The sequence below is a fragment of the Podarcis liolepis genome (assembly GCF_965112155.1).
Source record: "Podarcis liolepis genome assembly, chromosome: 4".
NCBI lineage: Eukaryota > Metazoa > Chordata > Lepidosauria > Squamata > Lacertidae > Podarcis > Podarcis liolepis.
In genome coordinates, this window is record NC_139558.1 from 51,037,347 (window position 1) to 51,064,121 (window position 26,775).

General features: G+C 40.9%; 2 protein-coding genes and 1 long non-coding RNA gene across 4 annotated transcripts in view; 2 read left to right on the forward strand and 1 right to left on the reverse strand.

Annotated features, from left to right (window-relative positions):
• On the reverse strand, positions 1-10,912 carry NDUFV3 (NADH:ubiquinone oxidoreductase subunit V3). Its single transcript, XM_083500495.1, has 4 exons — positions 10,756-10,912; positions 7,541-7,634; positions 3,178-4,044; positions 1-246 (listed from the first exon to the last, which is right to left on the reverse strand). Exons 1-4 carry the CDS (start codon positions 10,801-10,803, stop codon positions 80-82), a joined length of 1,176 nt encoding a protein of 391 aa, XP_083356621.1. The 5' UTR covers positions 10,804-10,912; the 3' UTR covers positions 1-79.
• Positions 2,005-26,775, forward strand: part of LOC310705720 — a 55,596-nt gene continuing 30,825 nt past the window's right edge. The window contains exon 1 of the long non-coding RNA XR_014525464.1: positions 2,005-2,095. This is a non-coding gene — a long non-coding RNA (uncharacterized lncRNA). The remainder of the gene's footprint in view (positions 2,096-26,775) is intronic.
• WDR4 (WDR4 tRNA N7-guanosine methyltransferase non-catalytic subunit) lies at positions 10,996-26,501 on the forward strand. 2 transcript variants are annotated; one of them, XM_083500493.1, is made up of 11 exons: positions 10,996-11,171; positions 12,375-12,437; positions 13,664-13,810; positions 15,190-15,346; positions 16,220-16,332; positions 17,146-17,206; positions 17,951-18,049; positions 19,447-19,511; positions 20,367-20,550; positions 21,128-21,197; positions 22,805-26,501. In XM_083500493.1, the coding sequence occupies exons 1-11, from the start codon at positions 11,053-11,055 to the stop codon at positions 22,966-22,968; spliced, it is 1,242 nt and encodes a 413-aa protein (XP_083356619.1). In that variant the 5' UTR covers positions 10,996-11,052; the 3' UTR covers positions 22,969-26,501. The 2 variants fall into 2 exon arrangements, with proteins under 2 accessions (XP_083356619.1, XP_083356620.1); XM_083500494.1 differs by having other exon boundaries at positions 13,729-13,810.

The window sequence follows — 26,775 nt, forward strand, 5'->3', positions numbered from 1 at the left end:
TCATTTGCAGCACTTTAATTGTAGCATGGATCTTCCTTCATTGTCAGAATTAATTTGTTTGTGCATTTCTGCATTTAATTCAATGTCGTGGAGATACTCTCCCAGAGGATGGCTGAGGCAGCCTGAATTTTGCAAGCTGAACGTCATAATCCACAAAGGTGTATGATGTATAATCATGGTGTTGCAGATTCTTGTAGGTAGACATGTCAAATGTTTCTGGAGCAGTTTCAGCTGGCGGCTCGGCCTCTATGAGGAGAAAATATACTTGTGAATTCAGAGATAAAATAAACACCAAGTTATTTCTGGCCGAGTCAGATTTCATGGAGATTTCTCTGTCACTGGAAACAGCAGCTAACCACTGATATTTTATGAGAAATCAAAAATATACTATATTAAACATAACTTGAATTTGAACATGTAGCAATCAATGCCTTAAGTTACATAAAATAAAAGGTACACATCTAGCTGCAACTGATTTTGCGAAGGTTAGTTTGTTTCTTTTAATATTCTCAGTCAGGAAAACGAATGCCAAGATTCAAAACTGGAGCATGTGCATGTGAGACTATCCCACACGTGCAATTCAAGCTTTGTTGTTGATTTGTATCACAACCATTCTCACTGTTAGGGGCAAGAAACTGTCTTTCCCTGGCAGCAGAAGTGCTGCTGTGAAAAACAAGAAAGCACAGCTCAGACTAATAATAATAATAATAATAATAATAATAATACCCTGCCCATCTGGCTGGGTTTCCCCAGCCACTCTGGGCTCACAGCACTGATCTCCCCTTCACACGAATGTTCTGCTTTGGGATCAAGGGCTCAATGGTTGAATTTTTGCAGATTTTGAAACTACTCCACAGCTTTCTACTTCCAATGGAGTATTCAAAATCAAAGAGAGTTTGCTGTTGAATCTAAATCTAATTAAAACTTTATAAAATTTATATTAAAAAGATATTTGCATTTCACCTCCCTCAGAGTATTTAGCTCCCTACTAAGTTCACAAAATCCAAAAGATGTTCATCCTTCAATAAACTTCTACAAAAACAGTGCAGTGCAATAAGAACCCTGTCAGTGCCATGAAACACAAGACTGGTGCTCCTTTGCCTGTAACATATAAAAATTCCCAAGGAAGCATCTCCCAAATTGAGAAATTGGAGACTATTATGACCACAACTAGTTTATATAACTCAATATTTTACTCAACATTGCATTCTCATTCACCTGCCTTTAACAATGAGCCGTGTATATTTTTAGATCATTATTTTTATTTTTATTTTAAGATATACAGAGTCCCCTCTATGCTCTGTATTATGCCTTGGTCAGTAGGTGGAGGACATAGAAAATGGAAACAGCAGAAAAGCTTGCACCTAGTGTTAGAGAGGCAAAAGATTTTGTGCATAGCCAAGCACTTGATTGACAATGGGAAAACTCAGCATATGTTGCAGCCTTTTCCTCTGAAATCAATAGGACTTTAAAATGTTTATGCCCTGTACAGAAACCCACACCATATTTGGCTTTTAGTTAGACTGACATCAGCATCAAGTGGTTCCACTATAACTTCCACTGAATTACAACTTGACAATTAAATACGGTCTGCTTTAAGGTTTCATGTTTCACCAACCTTCCCTTCCTCCACGCTTAATTGCCATTATCTCAATTTTTCCTGGGCTACAACCAAGTAGAAATGAAAGGCTCAAAGCATTCTCAGTATATAGTCTCAACAATGCTTCTTCTAGTCACCACTGCCCTCTGCTGGATACACAGAAGCCTGAACATTTGGGAAGCTTCATAGTAATGGTGTGTGTAAAATTAGCACTCAATTAAATACCGTATTTTTCGCTCTATAAGACGCACCAGATCATAAGACGCACCTAGTTTTTGGAGGAGGAAAACAAGAAAAAAAATATTCTAAATCTCAGAAGCCAGAACAGCAAGAGGGTTCGCTGTGCAGCGAAAGCAGCAATCCCTCTTGCTGTTCTGGCTTCTGGGATAGCTACACAGCCTGCATTCGCTCCATAAGACGCACACACATTTCCCCTTACTTTTTAGGAGGGAAAAAGTGAGTCTTATAGAGCAAAAAATACGGTAGTTTCTTCCAGTAGGCTTCCTTACTTTTCATGCCATGTAGAAGTCACCTTTCAACTGGCTTGGGTATTATTTTCTCTGCCTTATAGAGTGACAAATTATTGGGGAGAGAATGTTTTAGTAAAAAAAAAAAAGAACAAGATGAGTGTACTACAAAATACAAGACACAGGAAGAGGAAGGACATAATGAAGAACATGGTTTGAATGGGTGAACTTATCCAGTCTTCGACATATTGGGATGGGGTGAGGGGAGAGAGAGAGAAGAATTGATTTCTTGTGAGGTTTTGGTGTGTTTTGAGATCAAAGGACTCCCTCATAGTCTACAAACATTACAAGACCAAATGTGTATGGGAGTTCCAGTATCAGAGATATATTACTAGGGGAGAAGATATGAGAGAAAGGCATGTGCTGTGAATGTCCCTTGTTGCTAATGCTGGATTCCGAAGCGATATCTTTGCTAGCCTGAAGGCATAGCATCCCCATCATTCCTTTGGTGCCAAAGCTAACTTTGTTCCTTGTGATCGCATCAGCACAGCAGAGCCGGCTTATACATCTGCAAGAGAACTGTGAAAGGAGGAAAAAGACAAGAGTCGAGAGTACTGGAGGAACAGACAGTCCCAGTAGAAAATCAGCTGTTAAGCCTGAGGGCAAGTGCTGGGCAGGAGACTACAAAATAGATTGCTCAATAGCCTCATTGTGCTTCTAGCAAAAGTGGAGCAAAATTCCGATTTTGATAAGGCAGCCTATTTGAACTCGGCTCAATTTGGCTTTGAAGGACCTCCCTTCCTGATGGTTATAATCACTGGTACAGAAGAATGCTGTGAAAACACGTACTGCTTCCTCCCACCAACAGTCTAAAAGCCAAGCAGGAGAATCAAAGAAAAGACGACTGGAAGCGCAAAGAACTAGACAAAGAACTCATCAGCAAAGCAGAAAAGTCTGCAAAAACAACTGCATTAAGCTCTGGAAAAGAGCAGAAGAGATTCCAGAATGTTTTCAGTAACGTCAGTACTCAAGAGTACAATATATTTTGCTCATAAACAGCCCTCAGCCCCCGCAGCACATCAGTGTAGAAGAAACAAGATAAAGTGATACCCTGTATAGTGCTTTGTTGTTCAGTCTGAACTCCTGCTTCCAGGGCAATCTCCTCCTTCACTGTGGTTTCTGCCACTGGCACTCTGCCACCCAAAACCTCTCCTTGTGGCACAGCATCAGTTCTTCCTTGCATGTCAGTCTTTTGTGCCTCCATTGCCACACTTCCCCCCTGCCTTGGCAAAGTCAGATTTTGAGCTGCATTTTGTTGAGGCACTGACTGAGTTCTAGACAATGTACTTGAAGTTGCTCCAAGGGGTGACGCTTCCGGGAGAGATGCCTCCAGCTGCTTAGCTACGTCTGTTGGCCTCTGACTCTCTGCAACTTTTGTTCCAAAGTCAGTGCTCTTTAAACGAGCTTCTTCGTATCTTCGGTTTGTGGCAGACTTTGACAAATCTGACCATAACAATTTGTCACCGGCTGTGGTCTGATGCACCTCCTTTTGTTTCGCGGGGCTTTCTGTGAATCCAGGACTAAAAGGGAGCTTCTCGGCTGCTTTGCCTTTGACCTGCTCTTGGGGAACGTGTTTTTCGCTTCTTATCTTTGCTTTCTTCGTTCTATCACCAGAAGAGGGGGGATCTCGACTTGGAAATGATACTTTGGTTTTTATGGTATCTTCGATGGCAGAATCTTCCTCATCAGAATCAGAGCTAGAATCTGACTCAGAGCTTGAGGAAGAGGATGTCTCTTCATCTCCCTTCTTCTTCCCCAAGCCTGCTGTTGAGGAAACAACAGACTGTCCCTCAAGAGAAGGAAGCTTTGCTCTCTGAGGAAATTTTACCACAGTTTTCTTAGCCAAGTATTTCCTCAGATCTTCATCTTTTAATTTTACAGCAGCATCAGGTTTAGTGTTAATTATCTCACCTTTATCTGTAAATTGTGGAAAAGAGGAGACAGCTTTTAAACGACATTCAACTGTTGTTTTCACACACTCCTTTGGTGCCAATTACAGCTACAAAATGGCAAAGAACAATATCATTTTGGAATAAACCGCTTCAAACACACCCATTAATATGGAATTCTACTTAATAGTTGTGAAGTTATCTGGTATAAACACCAGTCTGGAAGCTCAGTTTCCATTACACGCTGCATTTCATACAAAAAATGTCAAAAAGTGTCCTTTGCTTGCAGAATTCTCTCACAGGAACATGAAGGTTATTTCCTCCTCTTTGTGCCACGCTGCCTGTGAACATCATTTCATCAGAAACACTCTGTTCCAATCTGTGAAATGTGGATGAAAACACTTTCCTATTTCCTCGAGTGCATTGTGAAGAGCACACTTAGCAGTGTGAAGAGTATATTTAGCACTGCAGTATCTAAGTACCTCAACTACATTCAACACATTTTGTGAGAAATTTATTCAAACAAACTTTCAACAGCAGCAATATAATCTGTTGGGAGTGCGATCCTCCTATGGTTTTACATGGAAAAGAAAACATTTGCCTTTTCCAGTATTTGTTTATCATACAGAATGAATATTTTGCCTTTCAGTGGTGCTTCCTGGAGTAGGACCTTCCCTTGTATTTAACATTCAGAAGCATTCTGCCTTTATACACAAGTTTAGCCACCATTTATAGACCTATCCTACAGCAATTAATCTATTCTTGTTAAAAGCCACCATCAGTATTTCTTGTGGCAGTGAATTGCATACATTGATTATATGACAACCTCTTGTTCAATATTCATCAATGAAAAAGATGTAGTGCTTATGCAAGCCCTTAAGAGACAGAAGGAAGATTTACTGGCCAAGACTCCCCCCATATGTTTTGCAGACTTCATGATCTAGGAAGTGCACCCAATATTCCTTGAAGAAAAGGGGAGGACCACATTTTCTTTTGACTCCTCTGTAATGTGCTGGGTGCATTTCCTTGATTTGTTACCAATTGTCTGAGCACCAATTAATCACAGAAGTTTGTATTTTGGAATCAAGTATGTGAATCAATTAAGTATGTGATCATAATGCAGGGAATCAGTATGTTTGGATCTTAGGAACAGTAAAATTAATCCTATTCTAAGTTGTTCTTGCACCAAGAGCACTTAACAGAAACCTTAGCAGAGAGTGCCAAAAGACATTAAATAAGCAAGACAGCATAAAACTAAGCCAGAGTAGCATACATGCTATGAAGTTCAGACAGCTAAGAAAGAATGAAATCATCAACATGGAAATGAGAACTAACCATCATTAAAGACTGGGGAAAAGAGGACAGTATTTAAAGCATGGTAGCAGAATTATTCATTTTCAGATTATTGATAAGTGAAGTTAGCGTTGAGAAAATTAATTAGGGACTGAACAAAACTTGTAACTTAAAAGTCAATGGCCACATTGCAGCTACTTTCTAAGTAGCAACACTGAGAGCACCACAGTTCTCCACACTTAATTCTTGCACCCACACATACTCCTCAAGTGCTACTGAATTTGCTCCAACTGAAGAATGATAATTGTCATTGATAACCAGACTGATATATTGTAAAGCGGTTTTCACAGAGCTTTTAAGGATGCAAAGCACAAGGATGGTATGAATAACAAAGGTGCTTACATTCCTGTCCGGGGAAAATACTAGATATCAAACTAGCATTTTCAATTCCATTAGCATCAGAAAAGCAACATCTGTGTAATCCATTTTTATTTTCCATGAATGACAGTCACGAGAAATTGTTTTCCTTCATCAGTGCAAAAGAACAAGTATACTGCACACTCTTCAATCTCTAGAATATGATGACTACTCCACCACAGCATGAGGGGCCCCAGGGAAAAACCAGGATGTGTTTTCTTCCTGTGTCAGTTTTTACAGGTCACTCTAACGAATTTGAGGAGCCAGGAATAATAAAACGTATAATAATTCCTTTCAAGGAGGCAAGACAGGGAGTTTACAGCCCAAAGACATGTACATTTAACAGGACAAGAGTAAATTTTTAAGAGTGTTAAAAGAAGAAAGATACATGTCAATGGTTTGTTGCACTTTCCAAACTCTAAATACTCTTTTGTATGTTAAGATACCCTAGTAATTACAAGTTAATAGTTATAACAGAGTCTGGAAGAACAGAAAGTTTAGCCAAGCACAGCTACTAAAAAACCCACAAAGATTACACAAACAAGCCTGGATTGTGTGTGGACCCTGCCGTTCGTATGCAATCAGTCTAAATTCAGTGCACAGTAACATACAACAAGGAAAATGTATTAAAAAGCTTAAATATACTGTGTTAAAGAGAATCAAATTAAGGTATTGAATTTCCCTAAAGTAACATTTAAGAATGACAGATGAGACTACAGGAGTGGTACCAATACCCTTCTCAAACTGCAGACTAGAAAGTGATTTTGTTACTGTTGGTCAATTTGAGTTCACTATGCATGGAGAATTCTATCAGCAACTGCTAATAAACAATCAAGGAACCCGATAGTAGAGATTTTCCAACCAAATGTGTAAGTTTTATATGTATATATTCTGAAACCTATTTTAATGGAGATTGGAAGCTGCATGCAAAGGTTTCACATCTTAACGTGTTTAATAAAACAAGCCCACTCATGTATTTCACAAAACAACCATGTATCATTATTCCCATACACTGTCTCTATCTTCCCTAAGAAAAACACTGCTGAGGGACTCCCAACATTCTGACCAAAACCTTACATTTATTGGAGCTGGTAATGCTGTTAAATATTCCCCTGAAATGATTTTAGATACAGGCAAGGCATGTGATGTAAATTTACTGCAAAGAAAGAAAAATAAAGAAAAACCCAATGAGCTGCTGGGAATGGCATTGATGTAGTGAGAAACGTAAACTTTATTGGGTTGGCTAATTTCCTTGTGCTCTGTTTTCCTGTCATCCATTTGTTAGAAATCATTAAACTCTACAGCAGAGATGAACCTGGCCCTCCTGGAGCTGTTGGACTCCCAACTCCCATCAGTCTCAGCTAGCATGGCCAATGATAAGGGATGATGGGACTTGTAGTCCAGTATTCCTGTTCTAAAGGCTAATTATAGAGAGCATTTTCTCCTAAAATATCTGCCTTCTGTCTATTACACTGAAATTGTTAAATGGAGCTTAATAGGTTGACAGCTGCAAGTATTGCTGCTTTGAATGTTTTAATCTCTTAAAAGATGTTAGAATAATCCAATTATTTTAGAAATAAACCTTGATATTTTAGGTGAACAACCTGTGGCATACAATCTTTAAAAGTTGCTATACAAGTCCTCTACAGAATACCTAGAATATGGTAATAACCACCAGATGTAATTTTAAAAGTCTGAATCTTAACATTCTGCAGACCATTAAAACTAACAAACCTTTGATCAATATTGTTACAAAATGTTATGCAAACCATCTTATAACTTGCATAATTAACAAATAAGAAAAGGTACCTTACTTTTTTTGGAGACTTTCTTATCACCCCCTGGTTTGGTGCAGAGAGAAACAGCAGGAGGTACACTTCGAAGCCCCCATGCTTGCAACTTAAAAGTCTGTAAGAATTAGAAATAAGTAGAAAATCTGTAATAATTAGAAAGACATTTGATTTAATAATGTCATTTATAATTACCCAGGCTACAAAAAGTCTAAAGCACAATGTAGACAAATATGACTAAAAATCAGGCATATATGTACAGCAGTTGTGATAAAACAGACCACTCACTCCCTGCAATTCCTTCCAGAGCATAAACTGTGCAAATTAAGAAAACTATGAAATCTGAAATGTTGTCTTAGCTAACAAAAGCCTATGTTGCCACATGTATACCCATTTGTACCAACAATTATTCACATAGAACATGTACAAACTTTTAGAAATATAAAAAGACACCCTTACTCTCAAACAAATATTCTTACTTCAGGTCCTAGGCATATATATCAAATGCTTATGCACCTGTACAACTATACCTAGTTTTTTCCAGCCTCATGTAAAGGGGCATAAGTTTGGTACAAGTAAATGGACTCTACATTCAAATAAGGATTTTGACACAGCTCTGTGCAGATGAAACCAGTACAGTGCATATAAATGCTTTTTTATTATTATATATGGAAATGGTTACGGATGCCTTGCAATTAAGTGGAATGTTAAAACTTGGTGCTAGCACACTGAAGTGTGCTTCTTTCTCCTGCTCCAAATACAGAACTGATTGACAAGTGAATGTAATGTACAATTTGGGGTACGGGTGGGAGAGAATGAAGACAACAACAACATACACCTTCTGCATCATTGTACAATATTACATTACTGTAGGTTAACATCTAATAAAGTCACCATGTCTTTTACCTGGGCTGTAAGGAACTTTATTATTTTACCAGTGAAGAAATTACTGGTAGTCTAAAAGTGGCAAGAGACACTAAACATACCTGAAGTATGTTTACTCACTGCAGAATTTATAGCCTTATACAACTATAAGGCTTTAAAGCCTGCACCACAACAACCTATAGTTTATAGCACCTGTTAAACAGGAATATGAACACAGACTAACCATGTCAGTACTTGCACTACTACTTCTATTATTTGGTTTGTTGACTGCTTGTTACTCGAAGGACTCCAAGTGACTTACAATTCTGCCAAAATCACAAATATATTATACCATAAAACAGAGCAACCAACAACCCCATAATAGCCACAGGAAGCTTTGGCAGCATACTAACAACAAGCAATATCGTCTTAGTCTGTCAAAAGCCTGGGACAAAAGCTAAGCCTTTGCCTGGTGCCAAAAAGATGTCAATGAAGGCTTCGGTGGGGAGCAAATTCCACAGATACAAAGCCAAAACTGAAAAGGCCCTCTCCTTTGTCATTAGCCTCCCTCAGAAGGGGGCCAGGAGAAGAGCCTCAAAGAAAGATCTATGGATCTCTCATATAGGGAGAGGCATTCCAGAAGATACTGGAGTCCTGAGCAGGAAAGAGCTTTGTATGTCAAAACTATCACTTTGAATTGGGCTTGGAAGCAATGCAAGCAGCTAGCGAAGTTGGAACAGACTAGGTGTTATATTATCTGTTCTTATAGACAAATTCATGGCTATGTTCTGTTTCTACTGTCAGAGGCATTATGCCTCTGAATAACAGTTGCTGGGAATCACAGATGGGCAGAATGCTGTTGTGTTCATGTCCAACTTGCAGGCTTCCCTCAGGATTCTGGACTATAGCTGCGCCACTGGCCACTGGCTTGATCCAGCAGGCATGTCTTATGTTGCCTCAAATCCATCACCAGTTGGCCAGGCACATTCTGAACTAACTCAAGCTCTGAACATTTTCAAAGGCAGCCCCACATAAAACATATTGCAGCAATCCAGACTTGAGGTTACCAGAGCATAGATTGCTGTAGCCAAGTTATCCTTACTGGATAGGTTTGCAAGTAGGCCACTAGCCTAAGCTGATGGAAGGAACTCCATGCGGCGGGTGTGCGTGTGCGTGTCACAGTGTTGAGTTCATAGTTGGGGGTTCCCTTGAATCTACTGCTGAAGCACAGGTGGTGGTGGGTGGTGGTAAAGTGTCTGCATCTGGCATGAGTCCCAAGACAGAATGTAGGAGGAGGTAACAGGCATTCAAATAAGGCTCTTGGGTGCAGGTCCCACCAAGCCCCCTTGGGAAGTTTAAGGCTTAAGGTTATAAAAGCAACAGCACATAGTCAGATGATCTATACTAGTTAGGGTTGTTAAACAGCATTAGGTAATGTAGGATGCACTCTCTTACTTTAAAAAGTAAGAAATATATTGATTGGTCAAGTCAGGGTCCAGAAAATCCATCTAGACCTGCATTTATTGCAAAAAATCACAGTAGGCACTATGTGGCCCAGGAGCAATCAGGACTGGTTCATCCAATCCGTGTTCTAGAAATAAAATGCAAGCACTTGTCCCATGAGTGAGGGCTAGGGTGTCAGCAAAGCAGCCCTCAGTGAGGTAGAACAATACAGCAACAGGCAACAGCAATTACTGGTATCTGATTTTTTCATCTTTCTCCCTAAATTAATGAAAATGTAATCTGCCAAGCACGCTCTAGTCTGATTTACAGTGGTTCTCCTATTCTCCAAGGCCTCGGGAAAAGTTATTTCCCGGCTTTGCTACCAGAGATCCTTTACCTACACATGCCAGACTGAATTTGAGATCTTTTGGATGCAAATGCTGGGCGTTACCTCTGAGTGACAGCCTCCTCCATTCAATATCAATAAAAATAAATAATAGCATGAGAAGCCAAAATCAAAGAGGCAGCTAAGAGCTTGCCCATTACCCTGCAGGCTTTGAAGTTTCAGGTAAAACCCTACTTCAGGCTTCCTCAACCTCATCCCTCCAGATGTTTTTGGGACTACAATTCCCATCATCCCTGACCACTGGTCCTGCTAGCTAGGGATCATGGAAGTTGTAGGCCAAAAACATCTGGAGGGCCGAGGCTGAGGAAGCCTGCCCTACTGCCATCTTCTAGGGAGTAAGTCCCACTGAAATCAGCAAAACTTATTGCCAAGGAATAATGCACTGACTCAAGCTGCACAACCCGGAAACGTCAGGTCGAATCCTGACGCACACAAGGTCTGTCCACGGGCACAAACATTATAAACGGCACTGTGGCGACGGAGCGGCCAGCCCGAAAGCGCCTCTCGGATCTTCACCCTCGGTTACCTTGAGCACGGCAGTACGGCCGCAGGAGATTAGCAGAGCCGTCGCCATTTCAGCGTCCCACCCAACCTCGTCCCTGCTGCAACCTCCGCCCAGGAGGAAAAGGTCCCTCCTCTGTCAAGGGTCTTGCTCCGCCCACATTCCCTGCAGTATCCAATGAGCTGCTGAGTGACGGCGAGGGAGAGGTGGGGATTCCCGTTCCTCAACTGGGGAGGAGGGGCCCTTGCCAAGGAGTCCCGCAGAGACGTCATTTGCCGGCGACGGCTGTGTGGTTTCCCGCACGCGGATCTGTTGTCGGGCATGGAGGCGGCTGACCCCGCCGGGGTTGCGGGTTCTTCCCCGGAGCTGGCGGTCTGCGGGGACCTGATGGTGGTCACCGGCGGAGCCAAGCTCTTGGCGGCCCTTTACAAAGAGCCTGGGTGAGTGAAACCGGGCCGAGGAGCTCCTGTTCAGCCTCTTCTAGCCTCGCTCTCCCGTCGTCTTGTCTATATATCTGCTGAGACTGCAGCCCTAACCGCATTTACCATTGAACTTACTCTGAGTAGGCACGGTTAAGATTCCGCTGTAAGGCAGCGGCTGTGTGAGAAGGGTTGTGTGTTTCTTTAACGGAGTGTGTAAAGCGGTAACCGGGTGCACCCTTTAATTCTGATCATTTGCTTCAAAGCTGCCCCCCTTTTATACTCACAGTGGAGCAGGATCAGTAACCGGTGGCAGTGTGTACACAGTTTATCCAGGCAGCTGGTCAGTGTGCATAATGCTGGTCAGCTTAGAAAAGTTGAGTGACAACGCTGATCTATATAATTAGAGGAAATAGGCTGCAGTGCTCTTCCGACAAATGAAATGCTGGTCGGATGAAAGGGTGGACAGCCTTTCTCCATCCTTATAGGTTTAGGATGATTGAATTTACATGTTTTTCCTGCTAAAAAGGTTCCAAAATAGATAATGCTTTCAGAAGTAAAAGCAATCAGAGTACGCACGTTCTCTGCTTCTTATTTTCTGCACATTTTCTGCTTTGGAGAATGTATTACCCACTGCTCTTCTGAAAATATATGATCACTTGGGTTTCAAGATATTATATAATGAGTTGCTTTATTTTGAGTCAGCTACTCTAGGTAGGCAGTGTATTGTTAGTACTGACAATAGGTCTCCATTCCTATTGTTTTCTAACTTCCCATGGTTACTACCTGATCCCTCTTAATAGACGGATTCTGTAATTGAACTGTGAAATGGGTAAATCCCATTTAACTCAATGGGATATACTTCTGAGTGGACATGTATAAAGCTGTGCTATAAGGAAGCTCTGTATCAGTCTCTGGCCAATAAATAATGGACCATTTAATTACATTTACTGTATAGAGGTACTGACATCTGTGGTAATAATGCAGAAGTTTGAAAAAAAAGAACCATGTAAAAGATACTTTTCATAAAAGATTCTAAAACTTCTCTGTGTTTTCTGCCCTAGTATTTTCTATGTCTATATGTTCCTCTGCAATAAAATGAAACAGAAAACCTCATTAATTTTGAAATTTTACTGTTTAAAAAGGCATGGTAAGTAAGATGAGACACAACTGATACTATGCTTATTGGAAAATACTGACCTGATGTAATTATATAATTTCCAGGAATGAAGATATTTTCATTTATGACTGTTCCACAGCAACAGAGAAACTTCAACAGAATCAAGGGTAAGACTGTTTAAATTTTCCTTAATCTGCAGTAGGAAATCCGCTGCATTCCCATTTATTCAGAAACTCTGTTGAATGACATTTACATCTCTTAGAGTTGTTGTTTGTAGCTGAAAATAAATGTTGCCGCTACCACCAATGTCACATAAAATACAAAAACAAATTGAGGAATACAAACTACTTATATGCAGTGATGCAGCTAAGTGACTCTAAACCTTGGACTCAATAGTCCGGTATGGGATGGGGTTTTAAATGGTTGTGTGTTTTTCTTCAGTTGTGAACTACATAATTTAATATTTCTCCCTTCCACCACCATTCCACACTTTACAAGTGCTTCCACATCCCTGATCAGTTAGAGAAATATACCAAGCAAAAAACTATTTGACTACCCTAATAATAAAAAGTGTGCTGGGCATATGCAGTTTGTCATTTTTAAAACTCACTTAAATCATAGCACCTACACAGATAAAATGGTGCTTGCTTCTGCTGCCCTGATGCTCAGTGCATTTACTTGGGAATGAGTACTGAAGAAGAGGAGTTTGGATTCAGCTTTATCACTACCATAAGGAGTCTCAAAGCATCTAACAATCTCCTTTCCCCTCCTCTCCCACAACAAACACTCTGTGAAGTGAGTGAGGCTGAGAGACTTTAGAGAAGTGTGACTGGCCCAAGGTCACCCAGCAATTGCATGTGAGGAGCGGGGACACAAACCTGGTTTCACCAGATTACGAGTCTACCACTCTTAACCACTACACCACACTGTACTGTTCAGCTATTTTAAAGTAAAAATAGTACAGTGAATATCTGCAAATATGTATATTCCTGACTGGCTGCCTCCTAGCCGTAAAATGTTTTTTTTTAAATAAGAAGGAAGGTCTCTTTGCTGCTACCCCATCATCTGCCATTGGGGGGTGGGCTATAGATATCTCTGTTTCGACCATGAGTGCTGCCTTCACCATTGTTTATAAGAAAGGATTTGGTGTGTAAAGTTTTTTAAAAATCTGATCTTACTGCACACTTGTGGAAGGAAGCATACCCTCTGAAATAATAGAAAACATAATTCCATAAGGTATCCATTTACTTAGTAGTACAGATACTCTAGTCAATAAACAAATGTTATATTGATCAAACCTACCAAATAGTAATTCCTGTTCTTAGCAGTCTGAGGTAACTGGGTGCAAAACCTCTAGGTCTTGAATATTTTTTTTCTTTCTCATTGTTTTTAGAGATGACGGAAAGTCAGTGGGTGAAGCAAGTAACGATATCCTTGCCTGCACGTTTTCTTCATCAGGAACCTACTTTGCTCTGACTGATGACAACAAACGACTGATCCTTTTTCGTACGAAACCGTCTTGGGAGTGTCTGAGTGTAAGGTATGGAAAGGAAGGCACTTCAGGAGAAATATTTGTACCCACATATAAATAAGAGCTGTTTTAAGACAAACTTCTTTACATTTCTTGATCATTTTCTGTAACTGATCAGATATATTTAACTTTACTGATAGAAAAGTTACCCATTATTGGTGTCCTTCACTTCCTCTAGTGCAGGGACGGGCAACCTATGTTGTTTGGTCAAAGTCACTCAGATCTCCCTCACCCAAGTCTAAAACTTTACACTGCACCTAGTTCTTTTTTCCGTTCACAAAAGGCTTAAGCTAAATTGGTGATTAAATTTTGGAATTTTTTAAAGAGATTAAATAAAATCTGGTTTTAGCATTCTGTGCTTTATCTTTATGCTGGTTTTAGCTGCCTGCTATTTGTTTGCTTGGTTGTATTATTTTATTTTATGTGTTTTTTTGTAAGCCGCTCTGAAAATTACAGCTGAAGAGCAGCCCCGTAACATAATTTTTTAACTTTGTTGCACTACACTGCAAGTTGTTTTTGATACTCAGATGATTTCACAATCACTTTGTTCTTAGTCATGATAATCCTCACTAAAAATGTGCAAGATTTCACAGGTACCTGATCATGAACTCTCTATATTGTGACTTGATACATTCTATCCATTCTGTAATTCAGATACCCCACCTCCCAACCCAGTATGAAGAACAGAAATTTATTTTGGTGTCAGAAGTTTATTTATTTTTAAAAAATGTTTCTATACTTCCTTTCAGCTCTAAAAAGAGACTACATTGTGGGTGAATGTGTCAAATTATATTCATTTAAAAGTTAGGAAAAAATAGGGACAAAGCAAAGGAGTCCTTTTTTTGCTAGTCCAGTGTGTGGTGATGGGAATAAGAGTAGGATTAAATTGGGATTAAGATTAAGGTCAGGTTAAGAGTGGTCATAAATGAATGAATGAATTTTATTCCTAGGATTTAGAACTGTGCTGCATGCATACCCTTTAAACTCCATTGGTGCTGGATTCTCACTGGGATTATTATGCCCTTCTCTTTTGAGATCTTCTGTTACCACTTCCAGAAAGACCAAAGGGCAGGCTTTCTAAAATTCTGTAGCTGCAGTGCCTTATTTCCCCTGGCTACCAAAAACCCTTTTCAGGTACTTATTAGTAAGGAGTCAATACATATAGGTTTGGTCTGCTATAAAGTCTGTGACATGATCAAAACACATTGTTAATTTCTTTCAGTTTCTGCAGATCTTCATGCAAATTATGTGGCCATTCTCTGGGAAAATGCCTTCCTGCCCCCAAATTTAGCAATCATAATGTGATATGCAAACATAATTTAGTTATAAAGTCTAATCTTCCAAAGAGGAAGTTTTGGACCCTAATTAGTGTCAATTCTTCATTCCAGGTCTGTCATTAGAAGATGTACTTCCCTGATTATAACAGCGGCAGAAGATAAGATACTAGTTGCTGACAAATCAGGTGATGTCTATTCATACTCAACAACAGAGCCTGAAAATGCAGGAACAATTGAACTTGGTCACTTGTCTCTTCTGTTGGATGTGGTATGTATGCAATTTCTGGTTCAATACCATCTTTGTTTATTTAAAGAGCCCCAAGCATAAATATACAGCCCAGTCCTAAGTATGTTCATTTTAAATTAATTTCCCCTGAATTCATTGGGTCTGCACAGTTACAGTGGAAAAAGTTCAGTGAACTCAACAAAACTATTTTCAACATAAATGTGTGTTTTGTGTTTGACTATTCCTTTATATTGTTTTCTGAACAATCTAGAAGACTTGGTTTGAATGGGTTTGAATAGTATAAAAATGTTTAAGATATCCAAAATAAGTGAGTTGTAAGCCTATTGTTAAATATGAAGTTTCAGCTACCTCCTTTGAAAACAATGAATGATAGTCAACTAAGTTTTACTCAGAGTAATCCCATTAAAATTAAGGGACCTAAGTTAGTCGTGTTCATTATTTTCAATGTGTCTGCTCTGAGTAAAACCAGATAGACAGCCAGATTATTATTATATTTGGTTATTGCTTATTTAAAACTTACCCATCTTTTGCTTGCATCATAAATTTAACCAACATTTTTATGTTTTGTGTGGGAGGATTGTCAAGAACCCCTAGTTTTGCTGCCTGCAGTGAGTAAGGGTCATCTCCAGGGGACTCTTACTCACTTCAGGAGAACTTGTAATTTGGAAGAAAATGTAGTTTTTTCTGTGTGTCACAGTGTGTTACAAATAAGCACAGACAAGTGTGACTAAACAGGCCAGCAAAATGTTCAAGACTAGTAGCTTTTGTAGACTTTCCCCCCCAAGTCTTGTCAATCTGAAACCAGACTGGTAGGTGTGTGCTTATTTCCCATATGTGTCTACATGCCGCAAAGCCTCCTGGGCTGTTTCATGGTGACCTGTGTTGTGTCATTAGGCGCTGAGTCCCGATGACCAGTATATCCTGACCGCTGACCGTGATGAGAAGATACGAGTTAGTTTGACTAGAGCACCACATAACATTGTGTCCTTCTGCCTGGGACACAGAGAGTAAGTGCAGTTGTAGAAAGTCTGCAACATGAGGAAAAGGGAAGAGCGGCCTGTTTATAAGGGGGACGGGGAGAGGGGAGGTAGGAAGACATATTTTAAGATCAGTGCTACACAGCAAGCTAGCCAATGGGGTGCCCTGTCAATGTTGTGACTCCCACAATCCCTGTCTATTGACCATGCATGCTGGGGTTCATGGGATTGGCTGGAGCTGGAGTCCAGCAACACTGAGAGGACACCACGATGGCTACCCTTAAGCTGTCTGAGGAGATTGTGGATTCCCCCCAACCCACACTAGAGAGTTTTAAGAAGAGGTTGGGCAGGCACCTGTCCAGGCTCTTCATGAATTGCTCTCTAAGCCCAAAGAGCTGGTCTGGATGAGATGCTGCATCCCTTGTAGCTCTTGGTTCTTGTCAGGTAAGGACAACATTAGGAGTTGAGCTCCCACTTACACAAACTCACGCAGTGGAGCCTTTCCAACTCTCTATTAATCAAAATTCATGTCAGGTGGCTTTCATTATTGAGTACATTTGGATACTGCACTACAATCATCCCCTGTCCCAGAAAACTCTTTATAATGTGCTGCTCTGGCACTTTTTCATCGTTTGGGTTTTGCTCTTTCTTATCTATTTTCTAAACAGTGATACTGGTAGTAAATTGGTTCGTGTGCCTTTTTCCTGACCTAAAAGATAACATAGTGATCTAATCCAGTGTAGAGCCTTCTGTTGCTATGGTGATGTTTCACCTCACACTTTATTACTTTTTGCTTGCATTAGGAATGTACACCACAAACATTGACCTTTTTTTCTCTCCTAGATTTGTCAGCAAAATATTTGTAATACCAAACTATCCAGAACTTCTCTTATCAGCTTCTGGGGTATGTATGTTGTCTGAGGCATTTTACGTCTGGAATTTTAGTAGGTTGCTTACACATTTTCCTCCCTTGCTGAGGGTAAAATACTGTAGTTGCTTTATGTTCCTTCTCTAAACACTTTTCTCAGGAGCATCCTTTAGGGAGGTGAGGAGGAAGCTACCAACTTTTCTAAGTGCTTTCTTAGGATCATCTAATCCTGATTACCATAATAAGGAAATGTAAAACATAACTACAGTGAATGTTCACAGAACACTGCTGCATTTTTGTGTTGGGTGGTTTTGCCATTTAAAGTTGAATGCATTTAAGAATAGGCCTTTTTAACTTCATAGAGTAGGACTGAGGAGCCTGTGATCTGTCACATGCTGCTCAACTACAACTCCCATTCTTTTATTTTTATTTTATTATCACTATTGTATTTCTGCCCCATATTTTCCTCTAAGGAGCTCAAAGTGGCATAAATGGTTCTCTTCCCACTTTTATCTTTCCAACAATCCTGTGGCATTGACCTTGGACCAGTCATTGTCTCTCAGTCAGTGAGCTTCATGGCTGTGTGGGGATTTAAAACTTGGCTCTTTGATCATCCCTGACCATTGGCCGTGCTGATAAGAGCTGTGGCCCAACAACATCTGAAGGGGCCTCAGGTATCCGATTCTGTTGAGAGTGTGTGCATACATGTATGGCTGTCGTCTTCTTGATAGAAGCGGTGTTAATCAGCCTCTCTCTTTTGAACTGTACCCCCTTCCCCAGGACTGCACATTGAGGCTCTGGGAATACAAAAGTGGGAAGGAAGTGCACTGCTGTCATCTGAATAGTTTGAGTACATCTGAGGCTCCCCCAAATGAGAAGGTAATGCGTTTTTCTGTGAACATGTGAATCTCTCTCTCTCTCTGTCTTTCCAGGCAAACTTGCTTTCAGAATGGTATGTGTAGGTGAGGTGAGAGTAAATTTTAAACTACAGAAAATCTAATCCCAGAATGACAAGGAGGGCTTTTTGTAGTTCTGCAACACGATGTGCAAAGCACCACAAACCTTTTGGCCGCCTTTCTCTCCAAGATTACATTGAGAATAAAACCATTGCGCTGCTCTGAAAAGCTGTTGGTCTGGAGTGAAATAGCTTCGGGTGTTTGCAGATTTATTTATTTTTAAAAAACACTTCAGAATCTATTTCATCCTTCATTTAATTGTCAACCTTTTCTTTTTACTTGAATTGATGATATGAAGTGGGCGGTTTTTTGTCTACGTGCATACACATTGCAATCTGACATGCTAAAATTGCATACCTCTCTTCCTAAGGGGCATATGGGCTGGTGTTGTAATGGCAGCAATTGCATCCAGAAGTTGAGTTATAATGTGAGAAGAAGGCAGGCACCCAACCCATTAGATCAAACTGTGGCTTGCTGTGGGTCATCATCCAGCATTAAGTGTCCAAGCAAAGAAGAGAACCAAACATGCAAACAAAAATCACGGGCAAAAATAATCTGAAAACTAAATTTGAGAATATTTCTGTTTTCTTTTTGTTAACCTCACACAAGTATAAAGCTAGATTATCCCAGCATAATAATATCTAGGAAAGCCGGGCCAACCCTGAATACCACAATGAGAGCTTCCAGTCTAGCTAAGGAAGGTAATTAAGGTTTCTCTTATTGGTTGCACTGGTGCTGGGTGTTAGACACAACTTTTTGTTGTGTCCTCCCCCCACACTTTTGCATACTTGGGATCCACCATTTAAATATGGTCATGGGCACCTTCACTCTTGCACATTTACTCTTCCCTTACACCTGCCTGCCTGCCAAGAATGTGGAAGGGGGCTGTGCAGTTTGGCTGTGATGTGTGACTCTCGCTGCGAATAGTGTAAGACTTTAGTCCTCAGGCATTCAGAATAATTTTGGTGGACTCAAAAATTACCCCACTGGGGTGGGGAGCATGATTGCTGGCCTCACCTCCTCCTCTCCCAACCGTTATGCTATAGCAACTGTACATAGTTCCTAGTTGTGGGAAGGATTCTAACCACGTTCAACTAAATCCAGTTAGAATCCCCCCCTCCGGATCTTCATGCTCAACTTGGAAAGGAGAGGAGAGGGCTGAGATACTCAAAACTCCCTATCCAGTTTGAGTATGGACCATTGAACACCTGAAGAGGGCTTTTGAATTTGACATGAAGGCTTTCCCTTTGTTACCATCTCTTCCCCTACAAACTCTCTTGCCTGAGAGGTTTCTAATTGCATCTCCTTTTCCCTCCTCAGAAATATGCAGTCTCCAGGACAGCCTATTGTTGTGAAGGAAATTACATTGGCATTTTATATGACTGGTAAGAGGAAAAGAATATCTAAAATTACTGTGGAAGCAACAGCCAAATTACATAATTTCATTATTAGGCCTGTCAGATATCTGTTGCTTTAAAATTACTGTGGAAGCAGCGTAGTCATGGCCACCTAGAATGTGGATTTTTCTTTGTTCATGATAATGATATTTTGCTTCAATAATATTAAGCCTGTCTGAGTTAATATAATATAATGAAGATGATTTTGGTTGATGCTCGTATCGCTACATTAGCTTTGTTGTATCCACGGCATGTTTGGAAATCTCTTAGAACATGGGCAGTTCTCCTGCATATATCTGAGATGTGTGCTACCATGAACTGGACATTCTTCTTGGTCAGGGAGAACCATAAGGGGACCTTATAAACAATCACTCACAGGGAGTGAGACCCAAAGTTGTTGAGATTTTTTTGGGGAGGAAACCCACAGTTGTTGAGCTTCTTCTGAGGAGGCATCAGCAAAGTTGTTGAGCTTCGACTGGTTGGACATCCCTGACTTACAGCAACCTCTACAACAGGGATGGGAAATTTTTGGCTCTCCAGATGTTGTTGGACTCCAACTCCCATCAGCCCCAGCCCTAGATCAGAGATGAAGGGAACTGTAGTCCAGCCCCACAGGTTCCCCATCCCTGCTCTACGAGGTGATCATATTGCATGCATTGGCCATGACCGGAAGGAATCTGTACATTTAAGCCTTATGTGAAATTCAGGGCAAATCAACCATCATTTTACATAAGGTCTCTAAGAGCTTTGATTGACGTGTTTTAACCTGCTAGGCAATCTTGGCGTGCAAAATTTGCTCTGTAAAAATGATAGCCCTAATCATTACTGATCATTTCTGAAAAGTCTTCCCACAGTTTCCATCTTCCAGCTTGACCCCGAGACTCAGAAACTCATTCACAAACAGAACATCCCCTTGATCTGCAAAGGCTGGGCCATTGCATTTGAGAAAACAGGGGGGCTCTGGATTCTTCAGGAGGACATGCAGACACCTCTTCTGTTTTACCAACTTGTGAAAGGCCAATGGCAGGTGAGAGGGAACCTTCTGGTTGCAGCTGACTGTGTGCTTCCCCTTCTATGGTGTCAGGCAAAGAACTTTGGGATACTCCTACAGGAAAAGGGCATTGAACTGGAGCTGGCTTGGGAGTCAATTATTTACTATCTGCACATTAGGCTAGGTAGCACTGGCTGAATCCATTTGGCAACATCCTTTGACAGTGTTACCACTTTTTAATAAACACTCCCAAGCTTGAGAAGAACATGGTGCAGCTATGGTTGCCCAATCAAATAGCATGTTTCATTTTTATTTTTCATGCTGGTCAATATACAGCAGCCTAAGGCACAGTGCCAGAGCTCAGGCTGGTGATCAAGATAACAGTGACATAGGGCTACTTTGGTTTCTTTATCTGAAAATACGAGTGGAATGCCTGTTCCTTCTTTTGTTGTCAGTTTCTCTTTGTGAAAAGATTGAAACACACACACACACACGGTTTGGGGCAAATCATGGAAGATTTTGGGAGGGCTGTGCCCAGCACATGGTTCCCTGTATGAGAATCAATGTGCTTAATATGGGGATTTCAAGAGTTGTCCTTCTTTCCTTTTTTCAGTCTTCTACTGAAGAGAGAGGGTTGATTAAAATGTCAAAGTGCATCCGTGACAACTGGACAGCGTTTGAAGGTAAGGCGGTTGAGACACCGTTTAAAGTGGGTGTCAAGGTAGGATTTGAGGAGAGTGCATCTCACAGCATTCATAAAAAGTAACTTTTTAGATTTAGATAAGAGCCTTGTCCCTTTTAGGAGGCTTGGTTCTGTGAGTGGAATTGCATGGAAGTTCACCCATCCCTGCTGTCAGCTGAGATTTGGTTATGTTGGGCAAGCCTTTGGAGTAACTATGTGAGGGAGAATGGGAGTGGAAAGGGTATTAGAAAACCAGGGTGGTGGTTTTATTTATTTATTTATTTATTTATTTATTGATTTATTTTCTATGCCACCCTTCATCTGAGGTTCACAAGGTGGTTTACAATATAGAAATACAAAAATACATATAACAGTAAAGAACAAAACCAATAACCCCTCCCACAGTTTAAATGGCCATAGATTGTTTAATTGGCCAAAGGCTAATTGATGTTACATTTAACATAATTTGAAAGCTAACCAGGAATTCCCATGTTGAGAAAATCTGTAATGATAAGCAATCATCCCCCCAACTTGTTATCCACTACACAACTTTGCAATTTATAGCCACAAGACTGTGATGGGTACACCTTTGTCTTGGTCCAATAGCCTAAGCACTTGGACTGAGTGTACATTCCCAGAATCCTTTGCAACAGGGTGGGGTCATGTAGCAAAGATGCTAAGGTTCCTCAGCATTGAGAAAAAGATTTCCCTGAAGGTAGAAAGTAATATACTTTGGTAGCTGGCTCTTTTTTGGTTTTTGTTCCATGCTGCCTTGAGCTGCTGAGGTCAGGTGAGATCTAAAAAATCCTGCTAATCGATAGTACCCACAAAAGAACCATTGAATAATGTGAGAACACAGAAAATAGTTTTCCTAGATCTCAAATTATAGTTCCATGCAGAGATCCTAAGTGTATCAGCAGCTGGGGGAAAGGGGCTATTAAGATTACAGTGATTATTGCAGCTAATTAGCACAAGGGAGCTTGATAGTTGAATCCTGTTCCAGATGCTTAATTAGTGTCTTTACCCCTATGGAAAAGGTAGTTATCTTTTTATTGTCAAAATGTTAATAGCTGTCTGCCCCCCTCCAGCTTTGATAGTTCTTCAGCAGACGATCACAATTTCTCTTCTGTTACGAGATGGGAGAGGAATATTTAAACCTTGAATGAATTGTTGCTGAAAAGAAAATCTAGCAAAGCCTTAACGTTGTCCAGTCAAGTGGAAAGGCTAATAGATATGTAGATTATTATTTTTTATTATCTTCTCTGAGCCAGATCAGCTTCTGTTAAAACGCATTCTGTGGGGTAACGGGGCAGCGTACTAATTAATGTCATTTTAAAAACCCCAAATCATGGTCACAGTTCAAGACAGAAAGCCAAGACCATGGTCTAATCTAACAAAGCAATTTTCACTTTCTTAGTATTTGTAGTTGCCTATTTTCTCCTTCCCAAAGCACCCAGTGCCCCTTTAGTAATCACATTGGCTTATTATTGGTTGTGCAAATTCAGATTTTAAGGTTTTAAGTCTCTTTTCTTGACTTGCACAGAAAACAGACCCTCAGTGTGTGGAAAGCACATGCCTATGAGCCTGTTCCAATTCTCTCTTCTACAGGCTCAGTTGGCAAAGAAAGTTGCTATCAAAATCTCTACAAGGCTTCTTTTGATAACATGGCTGTTTACCTCCAAAAGAAAGAAGAGAGACTTCAGCAGCGGAAGAGTAAGAGAAAGGACCCGCAGCATGAATCAAATGGGCAGACAAAGAAGCTCAAAACCTGAGCAGCATCCTTGCGCAGTGCAAAATTGGGTTGTGACTTGCAGTGCATTGGAAGAAGCTGGTTTGAGAACTACTGAATCACTTGGCACACTGAAGAACAAGCTGGCTTGATTTTTTCCACAAAGTGCAAATATTAACACGTCTAGCCTTATTATGGTGACACTTCCTTACCTTGTCAGTGATAAATATGTCCTCTGTAAACTCTTTCTAGCTGCTTGCCTTGACTGTCAGCATAGATGTCATTGGGTGATGACATCGTGACGCATGGCGGGGAAGAAGAAACACTGCAAAACTTGCTCCTCCAAGCTGAAAGCCTCTCTTGGCTCTGCTTCCGTACATGTGCCACATAAGCCATAGTGAGAACCCTTTGTCAAGTACAGGCCCCTAAAGCTCACCCAACAATTCCTACCATATGTCCTTCAGTCCTCCTCTGTCCAGAAAGAAGGTGGAGAGCAGGAATGGATGGAGGAGGTTTCCGGTCACTTCACAAGTCAATGGTGGTTGCTCCTTGCTGTCCTCTGTCAACAGCAAGGAGGTTCAGGCAGGGAAAAACCAGGATTTACGAGGCAAAAATCCTGGCAATGTTCCCCAGGGGTGTCTGGGGAGCTCACTGCATCCCATTGTGCCACACAACCCTGGAGTTTAGCTTCCCCTTCCAGTTGGAAGCGATCCTTTTGACTGTTCTAGTTACTAGCTAAGGATGTACATGACCAAATCCAAAATATCCTTGGATAATTCTCAGAGCTCACCTTTCATAATGTGACTTCATTGTGCAACAAATCATAACTGTGGAGTCCCTGCATAACCACAGATCTCCAGTGCATTTAAACTGGTGGAAACACAATATCTTCACAGTGAAGGTAATGAGTTACTTTGTAGTGTTGGGACGTGGGTGGCGCTGTAGTCTAAACCAATGAGCCTAAACCACTGAGCCTCTCGGGCTTGCTGATCGGAAGGTTGGCAGTTCAAATCCCTGCGACAGGGTGAGCTCCTGCTGTCCCAGCTCCTGCCAACCTAGCAGTTCGAAAGCACGCCAGTGCAAGTAGACAAATAGGTAACGTTGCGTCAGGAGGGTAAATGGCATTTCTAGGCACTTTGACACTCGTCACGGTCTTCCATGCACCAGTGGCAGTTCAGTCATGCTGGCCACATGACTCTGAAAACTGTCTGTGGACAAACACTGGCTCCCTTGGCCTGAAAGCGAGATGAGCGCCACAACCCCATACTCGCTTTTGGCTGGACTTAATCATCCAGGGCTCCTTTACCTTTTACCCTACTTTGTAGTGTAGGATGAGTCTGGTGACCTACCGGACCAAAAATGGGATTCTATTGCTGGAGTTGTCCTTTGACAATGGGACAATTTTCTCTAGAAGGAATCTCTGATTGATAGCTGGATGGGTGGGTTGGTTTGTTTGTTTTTGAACTAAATTAAGGCGACCTTTTTGCTATGGGAAAAAGTATCCATACTTTTGAGATGTGATTTAGACTGCAACTTGCCAGCTTGAGTGTCTTCTTAAAAAATAATAATAATACAAAGTTAAAGGATTTTATTTCATAGATTCTGTTTTAGAATGTGAGAGGCACTGAAGTGTTCTGATACAGTATATACCATACTGGCATACAAGCGGCATATCACTGAATGAATGATATGCTGTAAATAAGCCGTAAAATGTGGTCACAGTATTCTGTCACTTAGAAGACTCTGCCTGTGCATCTCAGCTGTTTCAAGGTATTCAGAATTCCATTTCATAAGACTGAGACAGTTACAGGTAGTGATTGCCCCAGCTGCTTTTGAATGGTATTTCTCATCAGGAGGCCTGTTGAGAACGAACCTGGAAACTGCGCATAGTACAATCAAGGAAAAGACGAGAGAAAAGGCTGTAGGTTTGATGAGGCTCCTGCTGGCAATGTCTAATGGACAGGGTTTCCAGACCTGGATCAAAACAATTGCACAAGCGGTTATTTGCATGCGGCATACCATTGCGGTGCCTTTTCTCGAGCAGCAAGTCATTGCCGTCCACACTGCTTCTGAAACCAAAGGGAATTTTGACGTTTGTAATGTTCAGAGTCTAAACCCCCATAGGACATGCGCAGCTCCTGGTTTGGAGCCATCCAAGTCCTTGAGGTAGATTCTGAACTCAACTTGCAATTGTTACACAAAGCTTGTCTACACACAGTGTTGAATCTTAGCCTGTTAAGTTTGCCCTGAGTTTCAAGCAGCATCTTAAGCAGTGGTGAACGTGAGCAGGAGTGGAGAGCTGTGGATCGCCAGTACCATTACTGAGCTGATTAATCATTGACCTCAATAGGATTATTTTCTGGTTTGTGAATATTCCTGGTAATTTAATGCAGTGTTTCTCAACCTGAAGGTTGACAGTGATGGAGACAGATGTGCCTCATAGGAAGGTCATTCTACAAATGGGAAACGATCACTGAAAAGGCCCAGTCATAGGTCACTGCCAGCTGGGTTGTCCTCGGTAACCTGGCCTTACCTGCAGATCATAGGGTCTGAGATGGCTTTTGCGGTCTTAAGTTCAGCTCTCCACATTCCCACATCAGTTTGTGATTTTCTTTACAAAGCCCTCATGATAGTCCAGCATTTTAGTGAATTTCTCCAAGTATTCACTGTTTGGGATGTGTATGTTTTGCCTAACATACATATTTTTGCAAAGCAATTTCCCCAAATATAGTGTATTTTCGCTAATATATGCATGCTCCCTAAATCTGTTCTGTAGTTTTCCCCAACCCTCCGGAGGGTGTGTGGGAAGTGGACAAGTTGCATTACATAAATGGAAACCCTTGAGCTAACAGAACTACTTTGTTGGAGAACAGTGATTTAACCTGTGAACTTTTAAAGCAATAGCTGGGTATTGTCTTTCTGAAAACCATGGAAGATACTGCCAAGTAACCCTTGTAGTTCAGTAGCAATCTGCAATTCCTTTTATTTGCTGTGCTCCTGGCAAAAAGTAGTCCATGTGGTATCACAATTAAATCTTGGAGTGTCCCAGACTCCTTTGTTGTCTTGTAAGAGTTTTCATCAAAACGCCTGGGTGTCCTGCTCCAGATAAAACCCATGCTCAGAACACTCACCCAAACAATTGTCACATTTTGTGCTGTGCAGATTGGTGCCTGTAATCAGAATGTTCAGTTATAAGTAGGTAATTCTTCCCTTTCCTTTGTCCAAACTATTCCAAATGAGATTGTCGTCGTGCGGAAGGCTGTGCTCTAAAGAAACTTCAAATTGCAACTTAAAAGGGTCTATTAAAGAGTCTGTGACCATGTTTTGGTACAGCACACACTCTCATTCTGACGGTTCTGTTTGTGTCAGAGCTGCTGCTTCCTAGTTAAGCACTCACTGCTTAGTTATACACCCGCATTCTGTGAGGCAAATAGGTGGATTCTTTGTTGGGAAGGATAAAGGAGAATATTTGCATGCTGGTGCTCTTTGTTCTTTTCATTGTTAGGTCAGTGCTTTGTGTGCTTAAATGAATATAAAGCACATGAAATATAGTAGATGTTGCATTTGTTATGAGCACATGAGTTGTATTTTTTTTTTTTAAGATTCCAGAATGTATTCATTCTCTTTAAAAAGAGAGAGAGAGCCCCAGGTGCAATATGTCAGAAATATATTTCAGAAGCAGTACTAAGCCAGTTGCCTGGTTTTTCAGTGCAAGGGCTTGGTTACTGTCCTTTGGACAGAAAAAAGTAGCGTGTGTGGAATACTCTGCCATGCAAGTTACAGCTTTTGTCCATGAAATAATAAGTTTTCGAAGCTGCCTGCCTTTTTGAACAGGCTGCACATACTGTAG